A 25,069-nucleotide genomic window follows, 5' to 3' on the forward strand; every position below is an offset into this window, starting at 1 on the left:
CTGCCCCAGGGCGGCACTCAACACACCTCCCCCACCGTGACTGTACATGTACCTATGTCCCCTTCTGCTTTCTCAGGACCCTGGAATTGGGCATACCCCGCCCCGCCCCGTCACCCTCTGCCCCCACCTGGCAAACATGCGGAGGTCCTCAGGGTTCTGGGCTGCGGGCACACTGAGGATGGCTGCCCGTTCATGCTCTGACAGACTGGCCAGCAGGTTCTCCGTCATTCTCTTGTTCAGTGGGGAGTCCCCACTGGGGAGCAGCTCTGCACTGGAGTTGTCCATGCTGGGACTGGTGAGAGTCATGTCATCACTGCTGGCTGGGGGGGAGGGGTACAGGTCAGACAGCAAGGATTCCTGTTATTCTACCTGAACCTTCTGCCTACACCTAGAAACGTGCATCCCTGGGTGTGTGTCCTCCTATGTGGCAGGCCTGGGACCCAAGGAGCTGCCCTCTGTAGCCATGCTGCACGTCCTACACCCAAGGCAGGGTTGGGTTCCTTAGCCTCAGCCAGGTCGATTCAGAAAACAACTAGGGACAGGGACCCTGGCTCAGGTCCAGAGGCACAGCTAGACTTGTGAGGTGGGGGGGGCTGACATCTAACCCAGAGTGATGCTGGGTGGAGCCCAGCACCTCATGGAGAGAAGGGCGGGGTCAGAGGAGCAGAGCACCCTGTGTAGGTAGGTGTCTTGCATACAGCCTGAAGCCCAACACCAGACTTCAGGCCAAGAAACACCCACCAGGCCCTCATCTTCCCCAAGCCAAAGGCCTGGGTCATGGCAACACTGCTGTCTCAGAGAAAGCAGACGGAGAGGGTCTCAACTGTCTGTGATGGTGGTTAGGCTGCTCCTAACTCCAGTCATGCTCTGCAGAAGAGCCGCCGCCTCAGAGCCACGGTGGTACAGGGAGACAGGGACGTGTACACGTGTGGACAGGTAGGTGCCCGTGCCAGGCTTCCTGGCCACCACCCCAGACCTCCCTCACTACTGCACTGGGGCTGAAGGGGACCCTACTTGGGGAGCCGAAGCTCAGGGCATTGGGTGTGCTGAGGCTGCGGCCGCCAACCCTGGCGGGGAAGGGCACGTCCTCCTCTCGCAGACGGGCCTCCTCCTCGCTGGGCGAGGCCATCAGGCAGACGTAGGTGTGCAGCTGGATGAGGAGCCGGCGCTGCAGCATCCACACCACCATCTGGATGAGCTGGGTCTGCGTGAGGAACAGGAGGTGGGGGCTGAGCCAGTTTCCTCACCCCAACACAATTCCCTCCTGGGGACAAGGAAACCGGTGTCCGAGGTAGAACCAGCTGGTGCCAACTCCTAAGCAGGAGGCCCTCACCTTGGCCAAGGAGCCCCGGATGCTGGCTAGCTCTTCAAGGCCACGCCTCAGGACAGGCAGGGCCAGGAAGGCCCCCGGATCCCACCTCCACACACTCCCCCCGCTTCTCCGAGCTGGCCTCCCCTCCAGTCACCCACTATGCTTCCCTCCTGGACCCCAATGCACTCTTGAACAAGCCCAGATACTGCTCGGAAAAAAGCTGCAGGCAGCTGCCCGTGAGCAGAAGATTCTCTCTGGATCTGCCTTCAAATCAGCCCGGACACCCAGGTGGTTTCAGAAGAAAACTAGGGACAGGGACCTCCTGCCCTCCCTCCCAGAGGCATGCAGGGGGCTGACATCTAACCCAGCTCCTCACGGTTGGTCGGAGGGCACCAATGGTCTCACCTCAGGTCTAGGAGGGACCGCTGCCCAGTCACTGCCCAGAAGGAAGTGGGGTTGAGGCTGCATATACTAACCCTGGCCAAACCCAAGACAACCAGAGGGTGACAAACTACGTGTAACATGGAACACACAACATAACGCTGCCTGTGGGATTTAGGGGGAGGGGAGCAGAAAGACAGGGTGAATAACTTCTAAATGTATTGCATCTGTGTGTGAAGAAAGCAATAAGGAGTCTCAATGAAACTGTGAATAGGGGGTTGGAAGACAGAAAGCCAGGGAGATGGTTCTGAGCAAAATACAACATATGCATGGCTGAACTACATAGTAAAAACCCTTGGCACAACTATACACACTTAACAGAAGAGCAAAACAGATTCTCTTGAACGGAGGTACCAGTGGAGGGGAAGGGAAACGGTGAATGGTAGATACAGTTGCAGTAGTTTATTTGCTTCTATGAAAACAAAGCAAGGAAATATGCCAGAACTGTTTTAAAAAGAAGGGGGAAGGGTAAGGGAGATTAGGGAATGAGTGTGATCAGAATACATAGATATTTGTGTGTGTGCAAATATCACAATGAAGTCCCTTTTGTGTAACTAATATATGCTAATAAAGGAGAGAAGGAAAGGACAAAGGGAAAGGAAGGAAAGAAGGAGGCAAGGAAGGGACGAAGGGAAAGGAAGGTAAGAGGGAGAAGGGAAGGAAGGGAGGCAGGCCCAGGAGCTTTGTAAGCACGGCACAGCACGTCATCCCCCGGAGCTGGTAGGACCAACGCCAGGGCGTCCAAGCCCCCAGCAAGATCTAAGGAACTGCTCGCGCATGGCCTGGACTGCTCACCCCACATGAACCAGACAACTGGGCAGTCTGTGCTGGGACAGGAGCACCGCTGGCCCCTCCCGAGAGCCGCAGGGAGCTGGAGACAGAGCGGATGCAGAGTGTGGCCTTTATCCAGCTGGTACCACCTGGCACTGCGCCCAGAAATGAAAAGCTCTGTCATACTCAGGGTCTAAATTAACTGAAAAACCAGGATCTTTTTCTCATTCACAGTTTGAGAAGAAAAGGGTTTAATTAATTTTAAGTACTCAGTTCAGGAGATCTGGCATACGTTGTTTTTTGAGAACAAGGCTGTGAAAACAGCCAGTTTGCCCCAGCCCTTGTCAAAACTACCTGGCCCTGGCCCTGCCCCTGGTCCGGCAGTCAGTGGAAGGGAGGGGCAGGTTCCTCTCACCAAGGAAGAGGCTGTACAATAGAACCTTAAAGCACACAGGGAAGCCACCCACAGAGCTCATTCTCCCCCTCTCTACCTCCTGCCACACTGGGCAGGGGTAGTCCCAGGAAGGTCCACTGAAAAGTCCTTTTGGATAAGGAGATTCTGGGCCCTGAGGCCAAGCTCCAAGGAGCCAGGAGACTGGCGCCAAGCTCTCCTGGGAGGTAGGGTCCAGGCTCAGACGAAGAAGCTACCATCGCACCCTCCATCTGTGGGAAAGCAGCACGGGCCAGGAGAGGCCAGCATGCTCTGGGCAAGGCTAAGCAGTTCTATTTTTTTTTTTTTTTTTTTGGTTAGTCGTGGGGCCTGAACTCTGGGCCTGGGCGCTGTCCCTCAGCTCTTCAGCTCAAGGCGAGTGCTCTACCACTTGAGCCACAGCACCACTTCCGATTTTCTGGTGGTTTATTGGAGATCAGAATCTCACAGACTTTCCTACCCAGGCTGGCTTTGAGCCGAGATCCTAAGATCTCAGCCTCCTGAGTGGCTAGAATGGCAGGTGTGAGCCACCGGCGCCCAGCCTCAGTTCCACCTTTAAGGGGACTACACAGACTGGTCACGAGCGGAATGTGTGCAGGCAGCCACCTGACAGCTGGCTTTCGGGTCACGCAGATGCACAGAGCGCTGCCAGCCCCAGGCGGGAGGGGTGGCAGTGTGAAAGGCCTCTTGGACAGGACAGTCAGGAGGTGGTACCTGAGCTCACAGGCTGCAGACCGACTCCCGAGGTTTCTGTCACTCACCTCCTGTACTGGCGGGGCCAGAGGACTCCTGAACTCCGACAAGGAGACTGGCAAGGAAAACTTGGCCAGAACAGATGGCAGGTCATGGGATGGAAACTGGTGGGAGAACTGCTCAGCCAGTGGTGAGTACCTGGGACAAGAACACAGCAGTGGGCAGCTGACCCCTGGCTGCTCTCAACACAGGCTCCCAGGGGGCTGCAGAGAATCACGGGATGGTGGGCAGGCCGGGACGGTCAGACGAGGACAGGATGCAGCGAGGGATCCTGGCAGGCCTCTGCTAGGCAGAGCAAGACCCTGCCTTTTCACCAGCCACCCAGTCCCTCTCATCTCAGCCAGGAAAGGGGATCCTGACAAGTAACAGTGTAGCATTGAGCCAGTCTGGAATCCAGATGTGGGCATGTCCAAGGCTGGGCATTAAGGTGAAATCGAGAGCCCAGCCTCAGGGCTCTAGGGCTTTGGGTACAGGACCATACAGGGGTACCGCCCTGCCAAGTCCATCCCTTCCTACCCTCAACTACAGGCTCTGGAAGCCAGTGATACTCACAGACAAACGCTGGCATTGGGAGACAGGACATAGACGTTGTTCTCGCACAGTGGGTAGATGATGACAGCCTTGCCCCAGTACACCAGGTGAGCTGCAAGCTGGAAGACCTACAGGCAAAGGGAAGCCGAGAAGACCAGACCTTGCTGGGTGTCATGGCCCAGGCCTGTCATCCTAGCTACTCAGGAAGCTGAGATCTGAGGATCGCGGTTCAAAGCCAGACCATGGCAGGAAAGTCCTTGAGACTCTTATCTCCAATGAGCCACCAGAAAACTGGAAGTGGCACTGTGGCTTAAGTGGTAAAGCGATCGCCTTGAGCTGAAGAACTGAGGAACAGTGCACAGGCCCAGAGTTCAAGCCCCATAACCGACAAAAAAAAAAAAAAAAATCTCACTTGTGGGACTATGAAGGTGGCTCAGTGGTAGAGTGCTTGCCTTGCATGAATGAGGCCCTGGGTTCAATTCCTTGGCACCGCAGAAGCAGAAAAAGGTGGAAGTGAGGCTGTGGCTCAAGTGGTAGAGGACTTAAGCTGAAGAGGGACAGCGCCCAGGCCGAGTTCAGGCCCCATGACTGACCAAACTAAGAAAAGAATCTCACCTTCTTGCCCAGGCTGGCTTCAAACCATAATCCTCAGATCTCAGCCTCCTGAGATCTGGCGCCCATCAAAACTTGTAACAACAACTCTTTGCTACTCTCTGGATTAAAATGGACACGAGAGCCGGGCGGTGGTGGCTCACGCCTGTAATCCTAGCTGAGATCTGAGGATCGCGGTTCAAAGCCAACCCGGGCAGGAGAGACCATGAGACTCCTATCTCCAATAAACCACCAGAAAACCGGAAGTGGCGCTGTAGCTCAAGTGGTAGAGCGCTCGCCTTGAGCTGAAGAGCTGAGGGACAGTGCCCAGGCCCAGAGTTCAAGCCCCACGACCGACAAAAAAATAAAAATAAAATAAAATAAAATGGACACGAGTAACTTTAAGTCATTCTGTGGCATGCGTAACTGATACAGACGTTTCCCAGAAGGCCAGGACCACCAGGGCTCCCCACAGGGACACTGAGCAAAGCAGCAGTCCCAGAGGCTGGCAAGATGAGCTAGCAAGGCTGGGCCCCAGGGACTTCCACACAGCCATCCCAGTACCAACCCTGACTGCACAGAGCTCAGCAGGGGGCGGTATGAAAGGAAACAATAAGCCGGGCGCCGGTGGCTCACGCCTGTCATCCTAGCTACACAGGAGGCTGAGATCTAAGAATCATGGTTCAAAGCCAGCCCAGGCAGGAAAGTCCGTGAGACTCTTATCTCCAATAAACCACTAGAAAACCGGAAGTGGTGCAATGGCTCAAGCAGTAGAGCGCTTGCCTGGAGCTCAAGAGCTGAGGGACAGCGCCCAGGCCCAGAGTTCAAGGCATCACGACCAGACAAAAAATAAATAAAAAATAAACAGCCCTCCCCACCCCCAGGCAAGGCCAAGACCGAGAAGTGAAGGAGACATCAAAGGACATCAACGCTTTGTCCAAAGAGACTTTACAGTCACTCACCCAGCACAGACCCATCAGACAGTCTCGCAGTATAAAAAGTGGCCAGCTCCTTTCTAGTGTTGGCACAGGATGTGAATACGCTCACGGCTGCCTCCCCCATGGCCTCCCCATGAGAACAAGGCCACTCCCACTCCGCAGGTGTGCTGGAGCAGCAAGTCCGGGACGGCCCTGTCTGGAGGACACGGAGCAGGCAGGACAGGCTCTGCTCACAGGATCCTGGCCAGCCCAGCAGCCAGGCTGGAACACAAAGGCAGAATCTGCCAACTGCTCTCAAAGGGAAGAGGCTCTTCATCTTCCTATTGTTTTGGTGCGAGTGCTGGGCTCCACCTCAGGCCCTATACTCTCACTCTCAAGGCTGGAGCCACATCTCCAGTTCTGGCTTTTTTTGCTGGTTAATCTGAGATAATCTGGGTGCTTTTCTGCTCAGGCTGGCTTTGAATCTTGAGTTGAGTCTCAGATCTCAGCCTCCTGAGTAGCCAGGATTACAAGCCTGAGCCACCAGCGCCCAGCAGGGAACACCTATTCTGAAAGAAGGAATTTAAAAACAGCTTGCGAGTCTGCCAGGCACAGACCATGGTCATGCCACCCCTTCCCAGACCCACACCCCTTTCTCAGACCCACACAGCACCAAGAAACCGCCAGAAGGGGACAAGCAGGCCTGCACCATGCTGTGGCCTCATTCGAGTCCCAGGGTGGGTCTGCTGCCCCCTGGTGGCTGTCTGGTGGGTCTGGCCACCCACAGGCTCTGGCTCACAGCCGCGGCACAGATGACCCCAGAGCAACCCAACCCCTGATGGAGCTTCTTTGCGTCCCCTCTCCCCCTTCACTAAGCAAGAAGCAGGCATTTACACAGCCAGCCGAAGCCAGGCTATGAACACACAGCGTAGTGCCGTGCTCAGGCTGAGGCAAGTGGACTTTACCCGCCACGTGCTTGGCCACGAGCTACTTGTGAGGCTCCCTGAGCTATGGATGACCTGTGGGAGTCAGCTATGATACCCTAAGTGCCCTGCACTCCCGACCCGCCCCACCCAGCCTGGGGATCGCTCCTCCAGGCTCAGCGTGGAAGCAACCCTCTCCTTTATCCCACAGCGTGCCTAACCTCTCCTCAGCAGAGGAGTGAGCTCCCGTGGGAGCCACGCTCATTCACTACAGTCCATGCAGAAGCTCTCAGCCAGACAGGGGCCCTGGGCATGCCACAGGGCATGCCCGATACCTCCCGACTTCACCCCGAGGCCTACCTGCAGCAAGGCCAGGTCGGCATCCTGTGAGAGCTGCTGCAGGTTCTTCACGGGGGACGTGGTCTTGATCACACGTACCAGTGCCGGGGAGCAGTCAACAGGGAGCTCGGCCAGCAGGGACTTCTCATCACTGAGGAGCAGCAGGGCATGGTACGGGCTGAGAAACAGAGTTAAGTAATGGTGTGTGAGGCTGAGGGAGGAATCAGAGAGGCGCCTTGAGAACTGCAGAGGCCGTTTGGGGAGTGAGTACCAGCAGGAGCAGGGATGAATACGAACAAATATGAGGCAGATGCTGGTGGCTCACACCTGGCCTCCTAGCTGTACAGGAGCTAAGATCTGAGGATCTGGATTCCAAGCAGCCCTGGGCAGGCAAGTTCATGAGACCTTTATCTCCAATTAGCCACCAGAAGATGGCGCTGTGGTTCAAGTGGTAGAAAACTAGCCTTGAATGAAAAAGCTCAGGGACAGTGCCCTGGCCCTGAGTGCAAGCCCCAGGACCAACAAAAAGGAGAGGGGGGAAAAAAAAAAAAAAAAAAAAAAAAAAAAAAAATATATATATATATATATATATATATATATATATATATAGTCAGAGTAGTTTATTTTCATGTATGAAAGTGGAACAGTAAGAACTGTTTATATTGTTTTAAGAAGGAAAGAATTGTTTTAAGATAAAGAAGTAGGCAGTGCCAATGGCTTACATCTGTAATCCTAGCTACTCAGAAGGCTGAGATCTGAGGACTGAGGTTCAAAGCCAGACTAATCAGGTAAGTATGTGAGATTCGTTATCTCCCACTAACCAGAAGAAAGGAAAAAGCCAAGCTGGGCACCAGTAACTTACACCTGTCATCCTAGCTACTCAGGAGGCTGAGATCTAAGGATCATGGTTCAAAGCCAGCCCGGGCAGGAAAATCCTCAAGACTTTTTTTTTTTTTTGTCAGTCGTGGGGCTGGAACTCTGGGCTTCGGCACTGTCCTTGCACTCTTTAGCTCAAGACGAGCGCTCTACCGCTTGAGCCACAGCGCCACTTCTGGTTTTCTAGTGGTTTATTGGAGGTAAGAATCTCACGGACTTTCCTGCCTGGGCTGGCTTTGAACTGTGATCCTCAGATCTCAGCCTCCTGAGAAGTTAGGATTACAGGCGTGAGCCACTGATGCCTGGCTTCTGTGAGACTCTTATCTCCTCTAAACCACCAGAAAACCAGAAGTGGTGCTGTGGCTCAACTGGTAGAGTGCTCGCCTTGAAGAACTGAGGGACAGCGCCCAGGCCCAGAGTTCAAGCCCATAACCAAAAAAAAAAAAAAAGTGGAGCTGTGGCTCAAGTGGTAGAGCTATCCCTGAGTGTAAAGGTTAAGGGACAGTGTCGAAGCCCTAAGTTCAAGCTCCAATACCAGCATGTGCCCATGCACACAAACACACACACACAGATAAAGGAGAGGAATAGAGGTAAGTGTGAGCTGGACAAACTATATGTACATACGCAATATCACAATGAAATCCTCCTTGTACAACTCATATGTACTAATTTTGTTGATGTTGTTGTTGGGGCTTTAACTCAGGGCCTGGATGCTGTCCCTGAGTTTTGCTCAAGGTTACTGCTCTACCACTTTGAGCCAGAGTGTCATTTCCTTTTCTTCTGTTGGTTAATTGGAGCTCAGTCTCACAAACTTTCCTGCCTGGGCTGGCTTTGGACTACGATCCTCAGATCTCAGCCTCCTAAGTAGCTAGGATTACAGGCGTGAGCCATCAGCACCTGTCTACTACTTTTTTAAAAGAAAATTTACAAGAATTACTGTTATTCCCAAGGAAAAGAAATTAGAACAAAACACAAGAGGAAGAACTGAATACCTCACCAATTCCACATCCTACCCCTGGGATCAACTAGTATGTTTGCTAATTGCAGAAGAGTGAATTTCCTCCTGAGGTAATGGTCCCAAACCCAGGAAGAGCAAAATCCCCTACACAAACTGAGAACAGAACGACATAAACAGATACGCTGAGCAGGGAGAATGGGAGAAAAAGCATCTGACCTGGAGAGGTAATTGTGGGGGTGGGGAGGAAACTGTCAGTGCTTTGTTTTCTGTGATTTCCAAATGTTCTAGAATGTGCCAGGATCTCATTTCTTTCTTTTTCCTTTAGATATTGGGAATGGAACCAGAGTCTCATGCCTGCTAGTCGAGTGCTCCATCCTTGAGCTACAACCCGGGCTCCAGGCACGCACGCGTGTGCGTGCGTGTGTGTGTGTGTGTGTGTGTGTGTGTGTGTGTGTGTGTGCACGCATGCAAGAGACTCAAATCTCCAATTAACCACCAAGACAGCTGGAAAGGCACCTGTAACTCAAGTGGTAGAGCACTAGCCTTGAGCAAAAAAAAGGTCAGGGACAGTGCCCAGGATGGGTATTAAAAAAAAGTAATAATAATAATTTCTTTTTTTTTTTTTTTGTCGGTTATGGGGCATGAACTCTGGACCTGGGCACTGTCCCTGAGTCTCTTTGTGCTCAAGGCTAGAGCTCTGCCACTTAAGCCACAGCACAACTTCCAGTTTTCTGGTAGTTAATTTGAAATAAGAGTCTCATGGGCTCTCCTGCCTGTGCTGGCTCTGCACTGCGATCCTCAGATCTCAGCCTCCTGGGTAGGTAAGATTACAGGCGTGAGCCGCTGGCACCCCAGCGCTCTCTCTCGCCTCTCCCTCCCCCCCCTCTTTTGTGGGGCTTGAACTCAGGGCCTGGGCGCTGTCCCTGAACTCCTTTGCTCAAGGCTAGCGCTCTACCACTTTGAGCCACAGTGCTACTTCCTGTGATATAGTCTGACTTACTGGAGCTCTGGGTTTTCAGCACACTATGCCACACAGCCTCCTGAGTGGCCCAGCCCAGCATGGGGAACAGACCTTGGCAGGGAGCGGCCTCACCCAGCAAAGCAGTCTGGAAGGACCCAGGAGAAACCGAGGACAGATCATTTCTGGACAGAACCAGATACAAAAATCGTGCTTTTGGGGCTGGGAAGGCGGCTCAGTGGTAGAGTGCTTGCCTTGCATGCCTGAGGCCCTGGGTTCGAGTCCTCAGCACCACGTAAGAAAAAAGAAAAAAGCTGGAAGTGACGCTGTGGCTCAAGCGGTAGAGCGCTAGCCTTGAGCTAAAGAGCTGAGGGACAGCGCCCAGGCCCAGAGTTCAGGCCCCACGACCAGACCCCCCCAAAAAACAAAAAACAAAAAAAAAGTGCTTTTATTAACAGTGGAGCACTTCCTGACAATTGTTTGCATTAAGAAGAGAAGAACTGTGGGATAGAAGAAGCTGTGGAGTCTTGAGAAGAAGGCAGAAGGAGGGTTTCTTACCGGATGGCTTTCAGGCTCCGCTCGATGGCCTCGGGGGGAATCAGGCTGGAGGCTGTGTAGTGGATCTTGTGCGGCAAGCAGAAACTCACCTCCAGCCAGCTGTTGATGTGGAGCCGCACCACACCGGACGTGCACAGGCTGGTGGAGAGTGGACACCATTACTGCAGGAGACTTCTACGCATTCACATGGACTCTTTCTAAACACGCACACATCACTATACTGGCTCAAGGGCATTGCCTAGTACAGTGTTCTAGGAACGGAGGGCGTTGCAGGCCACGTCAGGGCAAGAAAGCATGTTTTCAAATCTCAGAATAGTGAAGATACGAAAACACGCAAAGAATACATACATACAAATTAATTTCTGGAGAGCCTTGGGATTGCAGTCCAACATGTCTGTCACAGCTCTAGGAGAGCCCCTATATCTCTCCTACAGACTTAAAGCAGCACAGGCATTTAATTCAGCAGCGGCTGCCTTCCTGGGGCCCTGGCAGACACAGGGCACCTTGTGAAGGGTCTTCAGCCTACCCTGCACTGAAGTAGGCAGCCAGGCACGATAGGGTCTGTTACCAAAGAGAGAACAGGTAAGGGCAAGGGGGGCTGTCAAATCCCCTAGAATGTTATAACTGTATGAAACAAACAAGCAAACAATAAAAGCGAGCTGGGCATTAATGGCTCATGCCTATAACATTAACTATTTAGGAGGCAGAAATCTGAGGATCATGGTTCCGAGCCCATCTAGTAAGAAAAGTCCCATGACGGGCTGGGAAGGTGGCTCAGTGGTAGAGCGCTTGCCTTGCATGCCTGAGGCCATGGGTTCGATTCCTCAGCACCACATAAGCAAAAAGAAAAAAGCCAGAAGTGGCTCTGTGGCTCAAGTGGTAGAGCGCTAGCCTTGAGCTAAAGAGCTGAGGGACAGCGCCCAGGCCCAGAGTTCAGGCCCCACAACCGGACCAAAAAAAAAAAAAAAAAAAAAAAAGTCCCATGAAACTCTTTATCTCCAATTTTAACCCACGAGTAAAAAAGCTGGCAGTGGAGGTATGACTCAAGTGGGAGAGCAGCTAAATTGAGTGAAAAAGCCAAGAAAGAATGGAAGGACCCGAGTTCAAGCACGAGTACCAGCACCAGAAAAGAGGAAAAAACAAGACACAAAGTGCCCGCCGCCACCCACCCCTCCATGTGCTAGCTGCGCATCTGGTGCCAGGCCTGTGGACACCAAGCCGTGGATACAGAAGCAGCTGGCGAACCAGCCCCAAGACTCCACTGCCACGGAGAGAGCCTCTGGTTCCCTGTTCTCTCAGTGAGGCCAACTCAGGTCTTTTGGACTCCAGACTACGTTCAGGCCCCACCTGGCTCCTCACTTCTTCCGCATTCCAGGCCAGACAATGAGTAGACCCTGTAGGCTGTACCAGCGGGCATGCACACAAGGTAGACCTCCCCAGGACCAGCCGGAGCTGAGCTGGGCGCTGACGCCTGGCAACCTCAGGGTCTACTCTCCTCGCAGCCCAGGGCTCCCACCTGGGCTGCCCATTCAAGGCTCTGCCCTACAGGACCTGTCCATGCCTCCCCATCTCACTTCCAGCCCCATCCTCAGGTACCCGAGGGTCCCTTCATTCCTCAGCCTCAACTCAAGCACCACATCCCAACACCTGACTCCTGCCCAACACTGGCCACAACGGGCTCATCAGAAACAGACCTGCAGGCTTCCTTGGTCAAACACCAGGCACGTGGTGGCTCTGAGAAGTGTTACAAATGGAGGAGAGGGCTCTAAGAACTGTGCTAGGCACTATGGGCACACTCTCGCCCAGGAAACCCCTTCCTTGACCACAGTTCCATACTGGACATGTGTCCCTGCAGGCTGCTCCCAGGGGAACCGCAGCCAGGAGGAAGGAGCTGTGTGGAGGTCCATGGGAGAAAGAGTTGCCTCCCCAGTGGTGCCCACTAAAGTGAGTTCTCTTGGATCTCTTCCTTTCTCTTGTGTGTGTGTGGGTGGGTGCTGGCTTAGGGGCTTGAACTCAGGGTGTGTCACGCTCCTTTAGCTTTTTTGCACTTGGGACTCTACCACCTGATCTATGCCTTCGGTCTAGCATGTCTCGGGTTAGCTGGAGATGGAATCTCACAGACCTTTCTGTCTGGGCTTTCTGGCTGAGATCCCCAGATCTCAGGCTCTCCTAGGTAGCTACGATTGACTACAGGAATGAGCCACTGGCATTTAGCTGGAGATAATTCCTACAGCCTCTTCCCTGAAGCTCCCTAAACACCAGCTCTGAGTTACTCTCAGGCAGGAACAAGAGACGGGGAAAGGAAATATGCAAAGAGGATGTAACACATCTGTGCCCCTCCAAACAACCCTGTTACCTTTTCCTCAGAGATATCTAGAAAATCCATGCCTGCCACTCCCCGAGACTCAGAACTGCTGAGGAAAAGGGCCATGAGTAGGGCTGGCAGGTGAAGGGTGTTCCCAAGAAACACACGAGATAGTTCAGTGAGTATCAAGATTTTGGAACAAACACTTCTTGTAGATGCTAAGTATGACTGAGAAAACAAGAGACCCACAGAGCTTTACCCTCTGTAGCCAAGATGTTTATGGCAGAAAGCTCCCATCAAACCCTGAGAAACTGCCTGACCTCCCAGGAGTCAACGATCCCATCATGAGAGATCTGCCCCAGGCACCGAGGTCCCCTGCTCCCTTGACAGCACCCACACACAGATGGGAAGGGGAGGGAAGGAGGCCTCAGACTGCGGCAGCAATCTCTGTGAAAACAATGAACTCCACATAACTTTCCACATGGTCAGAAGTTAAGCCAGGAGCCACACTCAAATCTGTCAAGAGGAAGGGAAAAGTAAGGTTTGTCCTTGTTTTCTCAGAGTTTATGCCCTGAAATTTTTCCCGTTAAGCTTCTGCCTTTATTTATTAACAGGGTGCTTCATTGTTTGGTCTGAAAAAGCTCTGCAGGGCCATTAGAAATGACAAAATAATGGCATTTGCAGGGAAATGGATGGAGCTAGAAGGAATCATGTTGAGCAAGGTAAGCCAAGAACGAAGAGACAAACAGTACATGGTCTCCCTGATAAGTGGATGCTAAATCCAAAATGTTAGGTGATATGACAAAACTAACAGGACTTAAGAAACAAAGAACTCCCACTCATCTGGTTGAACCACTACCAAATATCCCCATGCTGCTGATCACATATATGGTATATAACATGTGAACACCGTTATATATTACAGACTGTGATAGACAATTTGCTCTAGGAAAGCTAGAATGAACTTGTGACTTTAAATGAGCATCATTATTCCACAATACTGTGAATTTCCGGAAATTATGTAATCACTTAATCACAATCAAAAAAAGAAAAAAAAGAACCTCGGGGAAGGGAGGGAGGGAGGGGATGGTAGGGGGAAAACAATGGAAGGGGTAACAATGTTCAAGAGGAAGTGTACTCATTACCTCACTCATGTAACTGTAACCCTCTGTATAGTATCTTTACAATAAAAAAAAATTTTTAAAAAAGCTCTGCAGGAATCCTGGCCCCCAGGCTTATCCAACACTTGCACAGCCAGAGAAGCCCAACCCAACCTGCAGCAGCAGATAGACGCTTCTGCCAGAACCCTGCGTCCTGATAGGATGACTGGGCACGGACGGCAGGGGTTCAACCCCCCACACCAGACAGCTGCCGCACAAGCTTATCCCACGCTCCACACGTCAGCCTCCAGCCTTCTCCTAACAACATGGCTCACCTGACTGCAAAGTCGAGTTTTGGCCTTAGCTCTGGTCATTGCTCTTCCTACCACCTGTGTTAGGCAGGAGCCGGCCTGCGCAGGACAGACCTGTCCTGCAGGTCATGTGTCCTCTGCACCCCCATCCCTCTGCCCTGCTCTCCTCCGAGCCAGGCTGTCTAAGAGGAAGGGGTAGGACCAAAAGATCTATATCAAAACTTCAAACAAAACTTGTTTTGAGACAAGTTCTTGCTATATAGCCCAGACTGGTCTCAACTCACAATCTCCTAGTGCTAAAATCACAGGCATACACTGCCACAAACAAAACTTTACCCGCAGGTGTTTTTTTGTTGTTTTTTCCTTTTTTTAAAATTGTGAAAATAACATACAGACACCTTCCTGTACACTGACAATGTACAGCAGAGAGGGAAATAAAGGAAGCAACCCCATTCACAATAACCCTCCCAAAAATAAAATATTTAGGAATTAATCTAACCAAAGATGTAAAAGAACTATTTAACGAAAACTATAAAAACTTAAGAAAAGAAATTACAGAAGACACCAAGAAATGGAAAGACCTTCCATGCTCTTGGATAGGCAGACAATATACTGAAAATGGCAATACTGCCAAAATTAACATACAAATTCAATGCAAATCGCAATGACGTACATTTCTGAAATACAGAAAACAGTCCAAAAATTCATATGGAACAACGAAAGACCTAGAATAGCCAAAACAATTCTAGGCAAAAAAGACAACACAGGAGGGATCTCGAAGCTGGACTTCAAACTCTACGATAGAGCCATAATAACAAAGACAGCATAATACTGACACAAAAACAGACCCGAAGACCAATGGAATAGAATAGAAGACCCAGAAATAAAACCACATGCCTACAGTCAGCTGATATTTGACAAAGGAGCCAAAGACATACAGGGGAAGAAACACAGCCTCTTCAACTACTGGTGCTGGGAAAACTGGGAGGCCACATGCAGAAAACTAAAAGTGGACCCCATGCCGGAGGCCAGTGGTTCACGCCTGTAATCCTAGCTACTCAGGAAGCTGAGATTTTAGGATCACAGTTCAAAGCCAGCCCAGGCAGGAAAGTCTATGAGACTCTTATCTCCAATAAACCACAAGAAAACCGGAAGTGGCGCTGTGGCTCAAGCGGTAGAGTGCTCATCTTGAGCTGAAGAGCCCAGGGACAGCGCCCAGGCCCAGAGTTCAAGCCCCATGACCAACAACAACAACAAAAAAAAGTGGACCCCAGCCTATCACCATGTACCAACATCAACTCAAAATGAATTAAAGACCTTAACATCAAACCTGAAATCTCTGAAACTACTGCAGGACAGAGTAGGAGAGACACTTGAACTTATAGGCACAGGCAGGAACTTCCTGAACAGAGTCCCAGGATCACAACAAATTGGAGAGAGACTCGACAAATGGGTCTACCTTAAAATAAAAAGTTTCTAGCCGGGCGCCAGTGGCTCATGCCTGTTATCCTAGCTACTAAGGAGGCTGAGATCTGAGGATCATGATTCAAAGCCAGCCTGGGCAGAAAAGTCCGTGAGACTCTTATCTCCAATAAACCACTAGAAAACCATTAGTGGTGCTGTGGCTCAAGCGGTAGAGCGCTTGCCTTGAGCTGAAGAGCACAGGGACAGTACCCAAGCCCAGAGTTCAGGCTCCACGACTGACAAAAAAAAAAAGTTTCTGCACAGCTAAAGCTATAGCAACCAAGCTATAACAACCAACTAAGCGGGAAAAAATATTTACCAGCAATATATCAGACAAGGGATTAATAATCCAGTATATACAGGGAACTCAAGAAAATAATCCCTCCCAAACCTAACTAACCAATTACTAAATGTGTTTTCTGCCAGTTTGGGGGCTTGAACTCAGGGCCTGGGTGTTGTCCTTGAGCTTCTTTTGCTTAAGGTTAGCATTCTACCACTTGAGCCAAAGTACTACTTCCAGCCTTTTCTGTGTATGTGGTACTAAGGAATCGAACCCAGGGCTTCATGCATGCTACATGGCTACACTGAGCCACCTTCCCAGCCTTCTACTCAGCTTTTGATAAAAGTAACAAATTCAAAAGGATTCCTTTGGAATCTCCCTCTCTAATCTCCAATCTCACTAAGCGTCACTGCTTCTGTTTTTTGTTTTTTGTTTTTTTTTTGGGTCCGGTCGTGGGGCCTGAACTCTGGGCCTGGGCGTTGTCCCTCAGCTCTTCAGCTCAAGGCTAGCGCTCTACCACTTGAGCCACAGCGCCACTTCCGGATTTTTTTCTTTTTGCTTATGTGGTGCTGGGGAATCGAACCCAGGGCCTCATGCATGCAAGGCAAGCACTCTACCACTGAGCCACTTCCCCAGCCCCACTGCTTCTGTTCTTGTGTTGATTGTGAGGCTTGAATTCAAGGCCTAGATGCTGTCCCTAGAACCATGGACTTTCCTGCCTGAGCTAGCTTCAAACCGTGATGCTCAGATCTCAGCCTCCTGAGTAGCTAGGGTGACAGGCAGGAGCCACCAGCGCCCAGCAAAGAGAGGATACTGGAACAACAAGAAAAGCATCGGTCAGTTAAAAAAAAAAAAGGGGGGGGGGAGCACACACCTGTCATCCTAGCTACTCAGGAGGCTGAGATCTGAGGATCTCGGTTCAAAGCCAGCCCGGGCAGGAAACCCCATGAAACTCTTAGCTCCAATAAACCACCAGAAAACTGGAAGTGGCGCTGTGGCTCAAGAGGTAGAGCACTAGCCTTGAGCTGAAGAGCTGAGGGACAGCGCCCAGACCCAGAGTTCAAGCCCCATGACTGACAAAAAAAGAAAAAATACTTTCAGGCTCTCAAACAACTTAAGGTTCATTTTTCTTTTTTAAGAAAAGTCTGGGGCTGGCTTGTGGCTCAAGTGGTACTGTTTGCCTAGCAAGCAGAAGACCCTGAGTTCAAACCCAAGTGCTGGAAGGGGGAGGGGAGGTCTGGAGATGCTAGAGGTGGAAACTATCATGTGAAAAATGTATTCCAAGGTCACTTCTCTTTAGAAGGACCACATAGCTGTTCCTCCCTGTCTGGTCTGTTCTCACCCCAATCACCACACTACTCAGCAGAGACACACTGCAGCAGTGCCCAGCATAAGGGACTGGACCAGGAACAAGAGGCTCAATGAGCACGTCCATTTGCCTTACCTGTCATAAGCTTCCTTGAGGTCCCTGGCCAGCTTGCACTTGGGCAGGATGTGATGGAACGGAGACTGAGGCCCTTCATCTCCTGCAAGAGTCACAACAGAGAAGGACATGAGAGCTTCCAAAGCAAGGAAACACACGTAGGCCCCAATAGAAACTATCCTTAAATCCAGTCCAATTCCAAAAAGGTTTGAATGACTTTAATCCAAACAATAGGAAACTCTCATTTCTTTTACAAAATATGTGCATCCCTGTGAATTAAAATCAGACTTAAGCTGATTTGTTTGACCACCTATACATGGCCCTACAACCTCACAGACAGGAATAGGCAATTTCACCGGTCACTCTAGACAAACTGTCTGAGACTCCATCTTCTGTCCTAGTGATCAAGTATTTCCAGGCTACACCTCAATCTTCCTCCTATGTGTATGTGAACGTACTGTTTTTCCAGTACTGGGACTTAAACTTGGAGCCTCATACTCTTGGCCCTTTCTACTGACTGGCACTCTACCACTTGAGCTATACCTTCACTTGCAGCTTTCAGCTGGTTAATTGGAAACAAGAGTCTCCCAGGCTGGTACTGAACCACAGCTTTCCAATCTCAGCCTCCTGAGTAGCTAGGATTACAAGTATGAGCCACTAGTGCCAAGATAATGCAATTCATTTTTAAGATGGCAATATTGGCCTAGCACTGGTGGTGGCTCAAACCTGTTCAAAGCCAGCTGGGAAAAAAAAAAGTTCATGAGACTCTTGTCTCCAGTTAAGTACCAAAAAAGCTGGAAGCAGGGCTGTTCCTCAAGTGGTGGAGTGATAGTTCAGGGACCTGCACACACAGAGAAAGATCGAAATGCTGTATTAATCCTTCTCCATCAATCTCTAACAAAAAAAATTATACTTCAACTGAAATTTTCACTTCTAGTGATAAAAAGTCTTTTTTTTTTTTTTTTTTTTAACCAGTCCTGGGACCCTAACTCAGGGCCTGGGCACTGTCGCTGAGCTTCTTTTGCTCAAGGTGAGTGCTCTACCACTTGAGCCACAGCACCACTTCTGGCTTTTTCTGTGTATGTGGTGCTGAGGAATCGAACCCAGGGCTTCATGCATGCAAGGCAAGTGTTCTACCACTGCGCCACCTTCCTAGCCCCCAAAAGTCTCACCTTCTAAAGAGAATCTTTTTTTTTTTTTTTTTTTCCCCAATCAGTCATGGGGCTTAACCTGGGGAACAGGGGCTGTCCCTGAGCTTCTTTTGCTCAAGGCTAGCACTCTACCATTTTTGAGCCACAGCACCACTTAGGTTTTCTGGTGGTTAACTGCAGGCTAGGAGTCTCATGGATTTCCTGCCAGGGCTTGCTTTAAACTGGGATCCTCAGATCTCAGCCTCCTGAATAGCTAGAATTATAGGTGTGAGCCACCAGTGCCTGGCTTTAAGAGAATCTTTTTTTTAATGAATTATTATCATAATTATAATTAATAACTGACCAAAACAGAAAGTCTCTTTTTTTCTTTTTTGTCTGAGACCAGGACTCAAACTTGCTTTCACTCATTGAGTAGTACTCTATACCACATGAGCCATGTCTCCGACCCCAGAAAATCTCTTTATGTGTGTGTGGTGTTGGGGATTTTTTTTTTTTTTTTTGTCGGTCGTGGGGCTTGAACTCTGGGCCTGGGGGCTGTCCCTCAGCTCTTCAGCTCAAGGCGAGCGCTCTACCACTTGAGCTACAGCGCCACTTCCGGTTTCTTGGAGATAGGAGTCTCACGGTCTTTCCTGCCCGGGCTGGCTTTGAACCGCGATCCTCAGATCTCAGCCTCCTGAGTAGCTAGGATTACAGGCGTGAGCCACCAGCGCCCGGCTGGGGATTGAACCCAGAACATTGAATATGCTAAGCAAGTAGTCTACTACTACTTTCAGTCATACATTACAAATTTTAACATTTAATTTTCAAACCAAAAATGTAAATTTTTATTGAAAATGCACTTAAAGTATACAGTTTTTATTATTTTTCTTGAGGGGGAGTTGTTTTTGGCAGTCATGGAGTTTGGCGCTTGCCTGGTTTGCTAGTTTAGCTGGCACTCAACCTTCTGAGCCATACCTCCAGCCTATTTTTTGCTTGTTATTTTGGAGATGGAATCTTACAGACTTTCTCTTTTGCCCAGGCTGGCTTCAAATCTCATCCTCCTGCACAGCTAGGGTTATAAGTGTGAGCCACCAGCTTGTTTCTTTTCTGCTAATTTGAGTATGACAATCACTGCTTTTACTTGTAGCTACAAAGTCTGATTAGTTGTGTTTCTCACTTTCTATTCTGTAGGGAGCTGCTAGCCTTAGCAAAGTGGGGTAGAGCTAGCTAGCAGGATCCCTCCATACTCTGGCACCTTTGGGTATGCCAAACATTGTCCAGTGATCCACCAACAAAGGTTATTTTTCATAACTAGTTAGATGCTCCAGCAATTTGGCTAAAAGCCAAGAATCGAACCCACCCACCTCAACTTTCCCAAGTCTCCCTACCCCAGGACACGTCCAATTGGGAAATCAATTTAGGCACATAAATTCAGGCAAGTGGATCTAAAACTGGGCTTCTGGGAGTCTTCCTATACAGGGCACTATCAGTCCAACAGGAAAACCACACAACTCCTGAACCAGTTTCCGACCTGCACATCAGGACAGTCCCTGATCCCAGGTTCCTCCAATGCTGTAGTTCACCCCTGATGGCTGTGCTCTGTGGCCTGGGGAGGTCTCTGGAGGCACAGCGCTTCTCTAGACTCGGGCACCCTTTGTGACAAGTATTCCTAGAAACAGAGGGCCAGTTCATGGGACCATCTTTTAATGCTCATGCTTCTTCAAAATTAAGAGTCCAGAGCCACTACCTGGCTCTACTCCAAAGATTTCCACACCACCGCAAAGCCCACGCCGGCCCGGACGGTGCTCGCCCACCGCCGCACTCACCCTCCGCCATCGTGGACACCTCGTCCTGGAGCGCCAGGATCAACTTGGCCTCCCGCGTGAGGTACTGGCAGCGGCGCTCCTCATGCTGCAGCACGGTGGCGATGCGCCTCGACAGGCTGTGCAGACAGCTGATGACGGACGGGTCCGCACCGGCCTGCGGAAGAAACACAGTGGCAGTGCACTGGGCAGGCTGTGCCGACGGCTGGTGACGGACGGCCCGCACCAGCCTGCGGAAGAAGCCCTACACAGACTCAAATAGCCAGACACAGAGCTGAAGAAGACCTAACACACAGTAACTTAAAACATGAAGAAAGCCTCTCCACTCTACGTGCTCAGGCTGCTCTCCAGGCCACTAGCATGGAACCTCCCTGGGCCCTCTGAGGGCATCCACAGAAGTGCTGGTGTCAGTCACACCCTCTGTTGTCGGGAACCGCTGCCCAGGGGGCTGTAGAGATGACCCTGTGGGGGCCCCATGTCAGAAATGTAAGCAGGGCACAGGTCCAAAGCTATGGGATCCTGGGTCACAAGTCCTAATCTGAGGAAGAACCACCAATGACTGAGTTGGGGAAACTAATCCAACCGTGCTGAGAACAGCCTGGCCTGAGCATGGCTGGGTGTGAGTGGCCTGTGGTATGTAAGAATGCAGCATAACAGCCACATTGCCACAGGCTCACAGTACAGTCACAGAAGCACCATGCTAACTGTGTGGCCTGGATTGAAATCCACACTCAGGGTTAGTGTGCCCGTCAGTCCCTGACCCTGTGCCCCCTCTACACCAGAGTAGGGACAAGGTCAAAGGAGCAGGCGAGAGTGGCCCTTCCCCCTCGAGAATCTATCAGGGGCCAAAGTCAGCAGGCAGGTGTATCTGCCCAGGCCAAGAGTAGAGCCTGTCACTGTGGGGTCTGTGAAGATGTGCCAGAGAGCAGATAACAGAACCCACATGACTCAGTACTTCTCTTCTGAAGGCCGACAGGGATGCTGAGTCATACTACAGTGATGGGGTGGGGAAGGGAGAGGAGCAAATGGCACCACTGATTAGAAAGAACCCCGGGGGCTGCCTTCCCTTTATCAGGCAGGGCAGTGCCTGATCATGGTTCACATCGAGACTTCAGGCTCAAATACCTTGTTCACCTGGATGTGGAAGAAGTGTTCAGAATTCTCAGAAGATCCCAAGTTCACACCCAGAACTCACGTGAGGCAGACATGCCAAAAGGCAGCCATGCTTCCCCTTCGGCCCAGGGCACTGCCTTCACCACGACCGAGGCACTCACAGGACAGAGACAGTAGCCGTGAGACAGCACACACTAGTGTTTGTGTAAGAATGCCCTCACTAGCCGGGCGCTGGTGGCTCACACCTGTAATCCTAGCTACTCAGGAGGCTGAAATCTGAGGATCGCGGTTCAAAGCCAGCCCGGGCAGGAGAGACCGTGAGACTCCTATCTCCAATAAAGCACCAGAAAACCGGAAGTGGCGCTGTGGCTCAAGTGGTAGAGTGCTCGCCTTGAGCTGAAGAGCTGAGGGACAGCACCCAAGCCCAGAGTTCAAGCCCCATGACCGACAAAAAAAAAAAAAAAAAAAGAATGCCCTCACTGCACCAGGCTAGCTATTCACTGTGTATGCTGCTCTCAAGGATGGCCTGCACTCAACAGACACACGTCAGGCCCACATCCCTGCCTCAATACTCCTTCTGCACCTACAGTGGATCAGAGAAGCACGCATCAAGCCGGGCGCTGGTGGCTCACGCCTGTAATCCTAGCTACTCAGGAGGCTGAGATCTGAGGATCGCGGTTCAAAGCCAGCCCGGGCAGGAAAGACCGTGAGACTCCTATCTCCAATAAAACCACCAGAAAACCGGAAGTGGCGCTGTAGCTCAAGTGGTAGAGCGCTCGCCTTGAGCTGAAGAGCTGAGGGACAGCGCCCAGGCCCAGAGTTCAAGCCCCACGACCGACCAAAAAAAAAAAAAAAAAAAAAAGAAGCACGCATCTCCGTAGCTACTCATATGATAGGAAGCAACACCAAGGTTACTCCTGAGACTTTCTCACACCTCAAATTTGTATTTAAATGTAACCAGGCTTTCAAAGATAATGTCCTGTGTGCAGGATATAGACACAAATACAATTGAGCCATCTGCCCAATGGATACAGAATGTATGACATGACAAAGGGAGAAGAGAGCCTGGAGAGCACAAGCCCACCACACATACATGCACACGCATACACATGCACGTGTGCACACACGCATGCACGTACATACACACGCACATGCACGCATGCACACATGCACACATACGCACACACGCACACATGCACACATACGCACACACGCACACATGCACACATACGCACACACGCACACATGCACGCGCGCACATACACACGCACACACACATGTGCACCAGGCTGGCTGGGTGGTGTCTTGCTTCAGACAGGCCAAGGGGGGTAGTATTTTCTCAGTCAGGTAGTTCCAATGAATCAGGTACTAATGAGTACCACCAATTATTGTAAGTTTTGTCAAACGTGTAAAAAGTATCACTGCATAATACAAATACATTCTGTTACAGATGTGTTCTGAAGCATAAAAGAATGGACAGACAGGTTTTGGACTTGCCTTGAGATAGAGAGAGAGGGAAAGAAACAGACAGAGCCAACGGGTATGAGTCCTCAGAGACAGGCATATCAGTGTAAAAAAAAAATCTACATAATCATGAAGCTATTTGTTATCTTAACAATATTCCAGGGGTAGACTGTTCGGTCTCAGGGCCTATATGTTCCCTTACCAAGTACTGTTTTCCAGAGACCAGAGCTGGCATGAATCCGAGCAGGCGGGCCTACAGCTGCTTCTCACCCGCTGGCCTGCCCCGGGCACAGGCGCAGCGCGTGCGTAGCATTCATTATGGTATGTTTATTCATTCGGGTTTTTTCCTTTTTTTTTTTTTTTTGAGCTATATGCATGCTGTTATCATATAAGAAATATAAGAATACTGTGAAGATACAGAGGCTGCAGGAGAGGATCAAGCACAATGGCAGATCACCATCCTATCCTTCAGGCCAAGGACAGCCACCAGTAACAAATTTGAGAAGGCGTTCTGGTTGGGCTGTTTGTCTGCAGTGCTGGATGGGAAACTGCTCCACTGAACTACACCCTGAGACAGGACAAAGCATTTGGTATTCATTTTGGTCCCTTATTTATCATCAGTTTTGTGTGTTTTGGAGGTTTTTTGTTTTGTTTTATTCTGCTTTTGCCAGTACCAGGACTTGAACTCAGGGTCTGGGCACTGTCCTTGAGCTTCTTTGGCTCAAGGCTAGCACTCCACAAATTGAGACATAGTGCTACTTCCAGCTCTTTCTGTGTGTGTGGTAGTGAAGAGGTAAACCGAGGGCTTAATGCATGCTAGGCAGGAAGTCTACCACTGAGCACATTCCCAGCCCCAGGTATCCAGTTTTAACAACTAGGTTCCCCTTAAAAGCAGCTTTTCTCTACAAGTTTGATTTTTGGGGTTTTTTGGGTCAGTCATGGGGCTTGAACTCTGGGCCTGGGCGCTGTCCCTCAGCTCTTCAGCTCAAGGCGAGCACTCTACCACTTGAGCCACAGCCACTTCCGGTTTTCTAGTGGTTTATTGGCAATAAGAGTCTCATGGCCTTTCCTGCCTGGACTGGCTTTGAACCAAGATCCTCAGATTTCAGCCTCCTGAGTAGCTAGGATTATAGGCATGAGCCACCATGCCCAGCTACTAGTTTGATTTTAAATAGTGTATTTCAAAGGCATTCCATTATTTTATTATCAGTAATTTACTATTTACTATGTATTTCAAAGTCCCATCATAATATAAACCAATCTTACCCTGGATACACTTTTTTTCTTTGTGCTGGCCCTGTGGCTTATACTCAGAGCCTGGGTGCTGCCTCTGAGCTTCTCTGCTCAAACTAGTGCATTACCTCTTGAGCCACAGCTCCATTTCTAGTTTTTTGAAGGTTTATTGGAGATAAACAGTCTCAGGGGCTTTTTACCTGGGCTGGTTTCAAACATTAATCCTCAGACCTCAGCTTTCTGAGTAGTCAGGAATTTAGGCATGAGCCACTGGCACTCAACTACAGTTTATTTGTATCCTTTCTACTTTGATAGGCCTATTGGAAAGGCATTTCCCATAACTAGTGAAGACAACCTCAGACAGAGCTAGAACTATCTTAAGAAATAATGAGAAGGGCCGGGAGCTGGTGGCTCACGCCTGTAATCCTAGCTACTCAGGAGGCTGAGATCTGAGAATCGCGGATCAAAGCCAGCCCGGGCAGGAGAGACTGTGAGACTCCTATCTCCAATAAACCACCAGAAAACCGGAAGTGGCGCTGTAGCTTAGTGGTAGAGCACTCGCCTTGAGCTGAAGAGCTGAGGGACAGCGCCCAGGCCCAGAGTTCAAGCCCCACGACCGACAAAAAAAAAAAAAAAGAAAGAAATAATGAGGAGGGCTGGGAAAGTGGCTCAGTGGTAGAGCGCTTGCCTTGCATGCCTGAGGCCATGGGTTTGATTCCTCAGCACCACATAAGAAAAAAGAAAAAAGCCGGAAGTTGGCGCTGTGGCTCAAGTGGTAGAGCGCTAGCCTTGGGCTGAAGAGCTGAGGGACAGCACCCAGGCCCAGAGTTCAGGCCCCACGACCGGACCCCAAAAAAAAAAAAAAAAAAGAAAGAAAGAACGATGAGCTGAGCACTGGTGGCTCAACCCCTATAATCTAGCTACCCAAGATGCTGAAAGCTCTTGAGGCTGAGACCTCCAGCAGAGGCAGGAGAAAGTTCTTGAAAAAACTGGAAGTAAAGCTGTGGCTCGAGTAGTACAGTGCCAGCCTTGACTGAAAAGCTAAGTGCCAGTGCCAAGGCCCTG

At 50.4% G+C, this 25,069-nt stretch overlaps 1 protein-coding gene across 2 annotated transcripts in view; it reads right to left on the reverse strand.

Moving 5' to 3' along the window:
- LOC138825330 (GATOR1 complex protein NPRL3) overlaps window positions 1-25,069 on the reverse strand; it is a 35,276-nt gene that overhangs the window by 1,510 nt on the left and 8,697 nt on the right. For both annotated transcript variants that reach the window (XM_070019738.1, XM_070019739.1), the window contains exons 5-12: window positions 20,198-20,351; window positions 17,263-17,344; window positions 10,359-10,496; window positions 7,030-7,186; window positions 4,260-4,366; window positions 3,716-3,845; window positions 1,015-1,204; window positions 128-320 (exon numbers count right to left, since the gene is read on the reverse strand). In XM_070019738.1, the coding sequence (XP_069875839.1) occupies window positions 128-320; window positions 1,015-1,204; window positions 3,716-3,845; window positions 4,260-4,366; window positions 7,030-7,186; window positions 10,359-10,496; window positions 17,263-17,344; window positions 20,198-20,351 (1,151 nt within the window). The remainder of the gene's footprint in view (window positions 1-127; window positions 321-1,014; window positions 1,205-3,715; window positions 3,846-4,259; window positions 4,367-7,029; window positions 7,187-10,358; window positions 10,497-17,262; window positions 17,345-20,197; window positions 20,352-25,069) is intronic.

This window comes from Dipodomys merriami, unplaced genomic scaffold (assembly GCF_024711535.1).
Source record: "Dipodomys merriami isolate MVZ:Mamm:240054 unplaced genomic scaffold, mDipMer1.0.p SCAF_137, whole genome shotgun sequence".
NCBI classification, from domain to species: Eukaryota; Metazoa; Chordata; class Mammalia; order Rodentia; family Heteromyidae; genus Dipodomys; species Dipodomys merriami.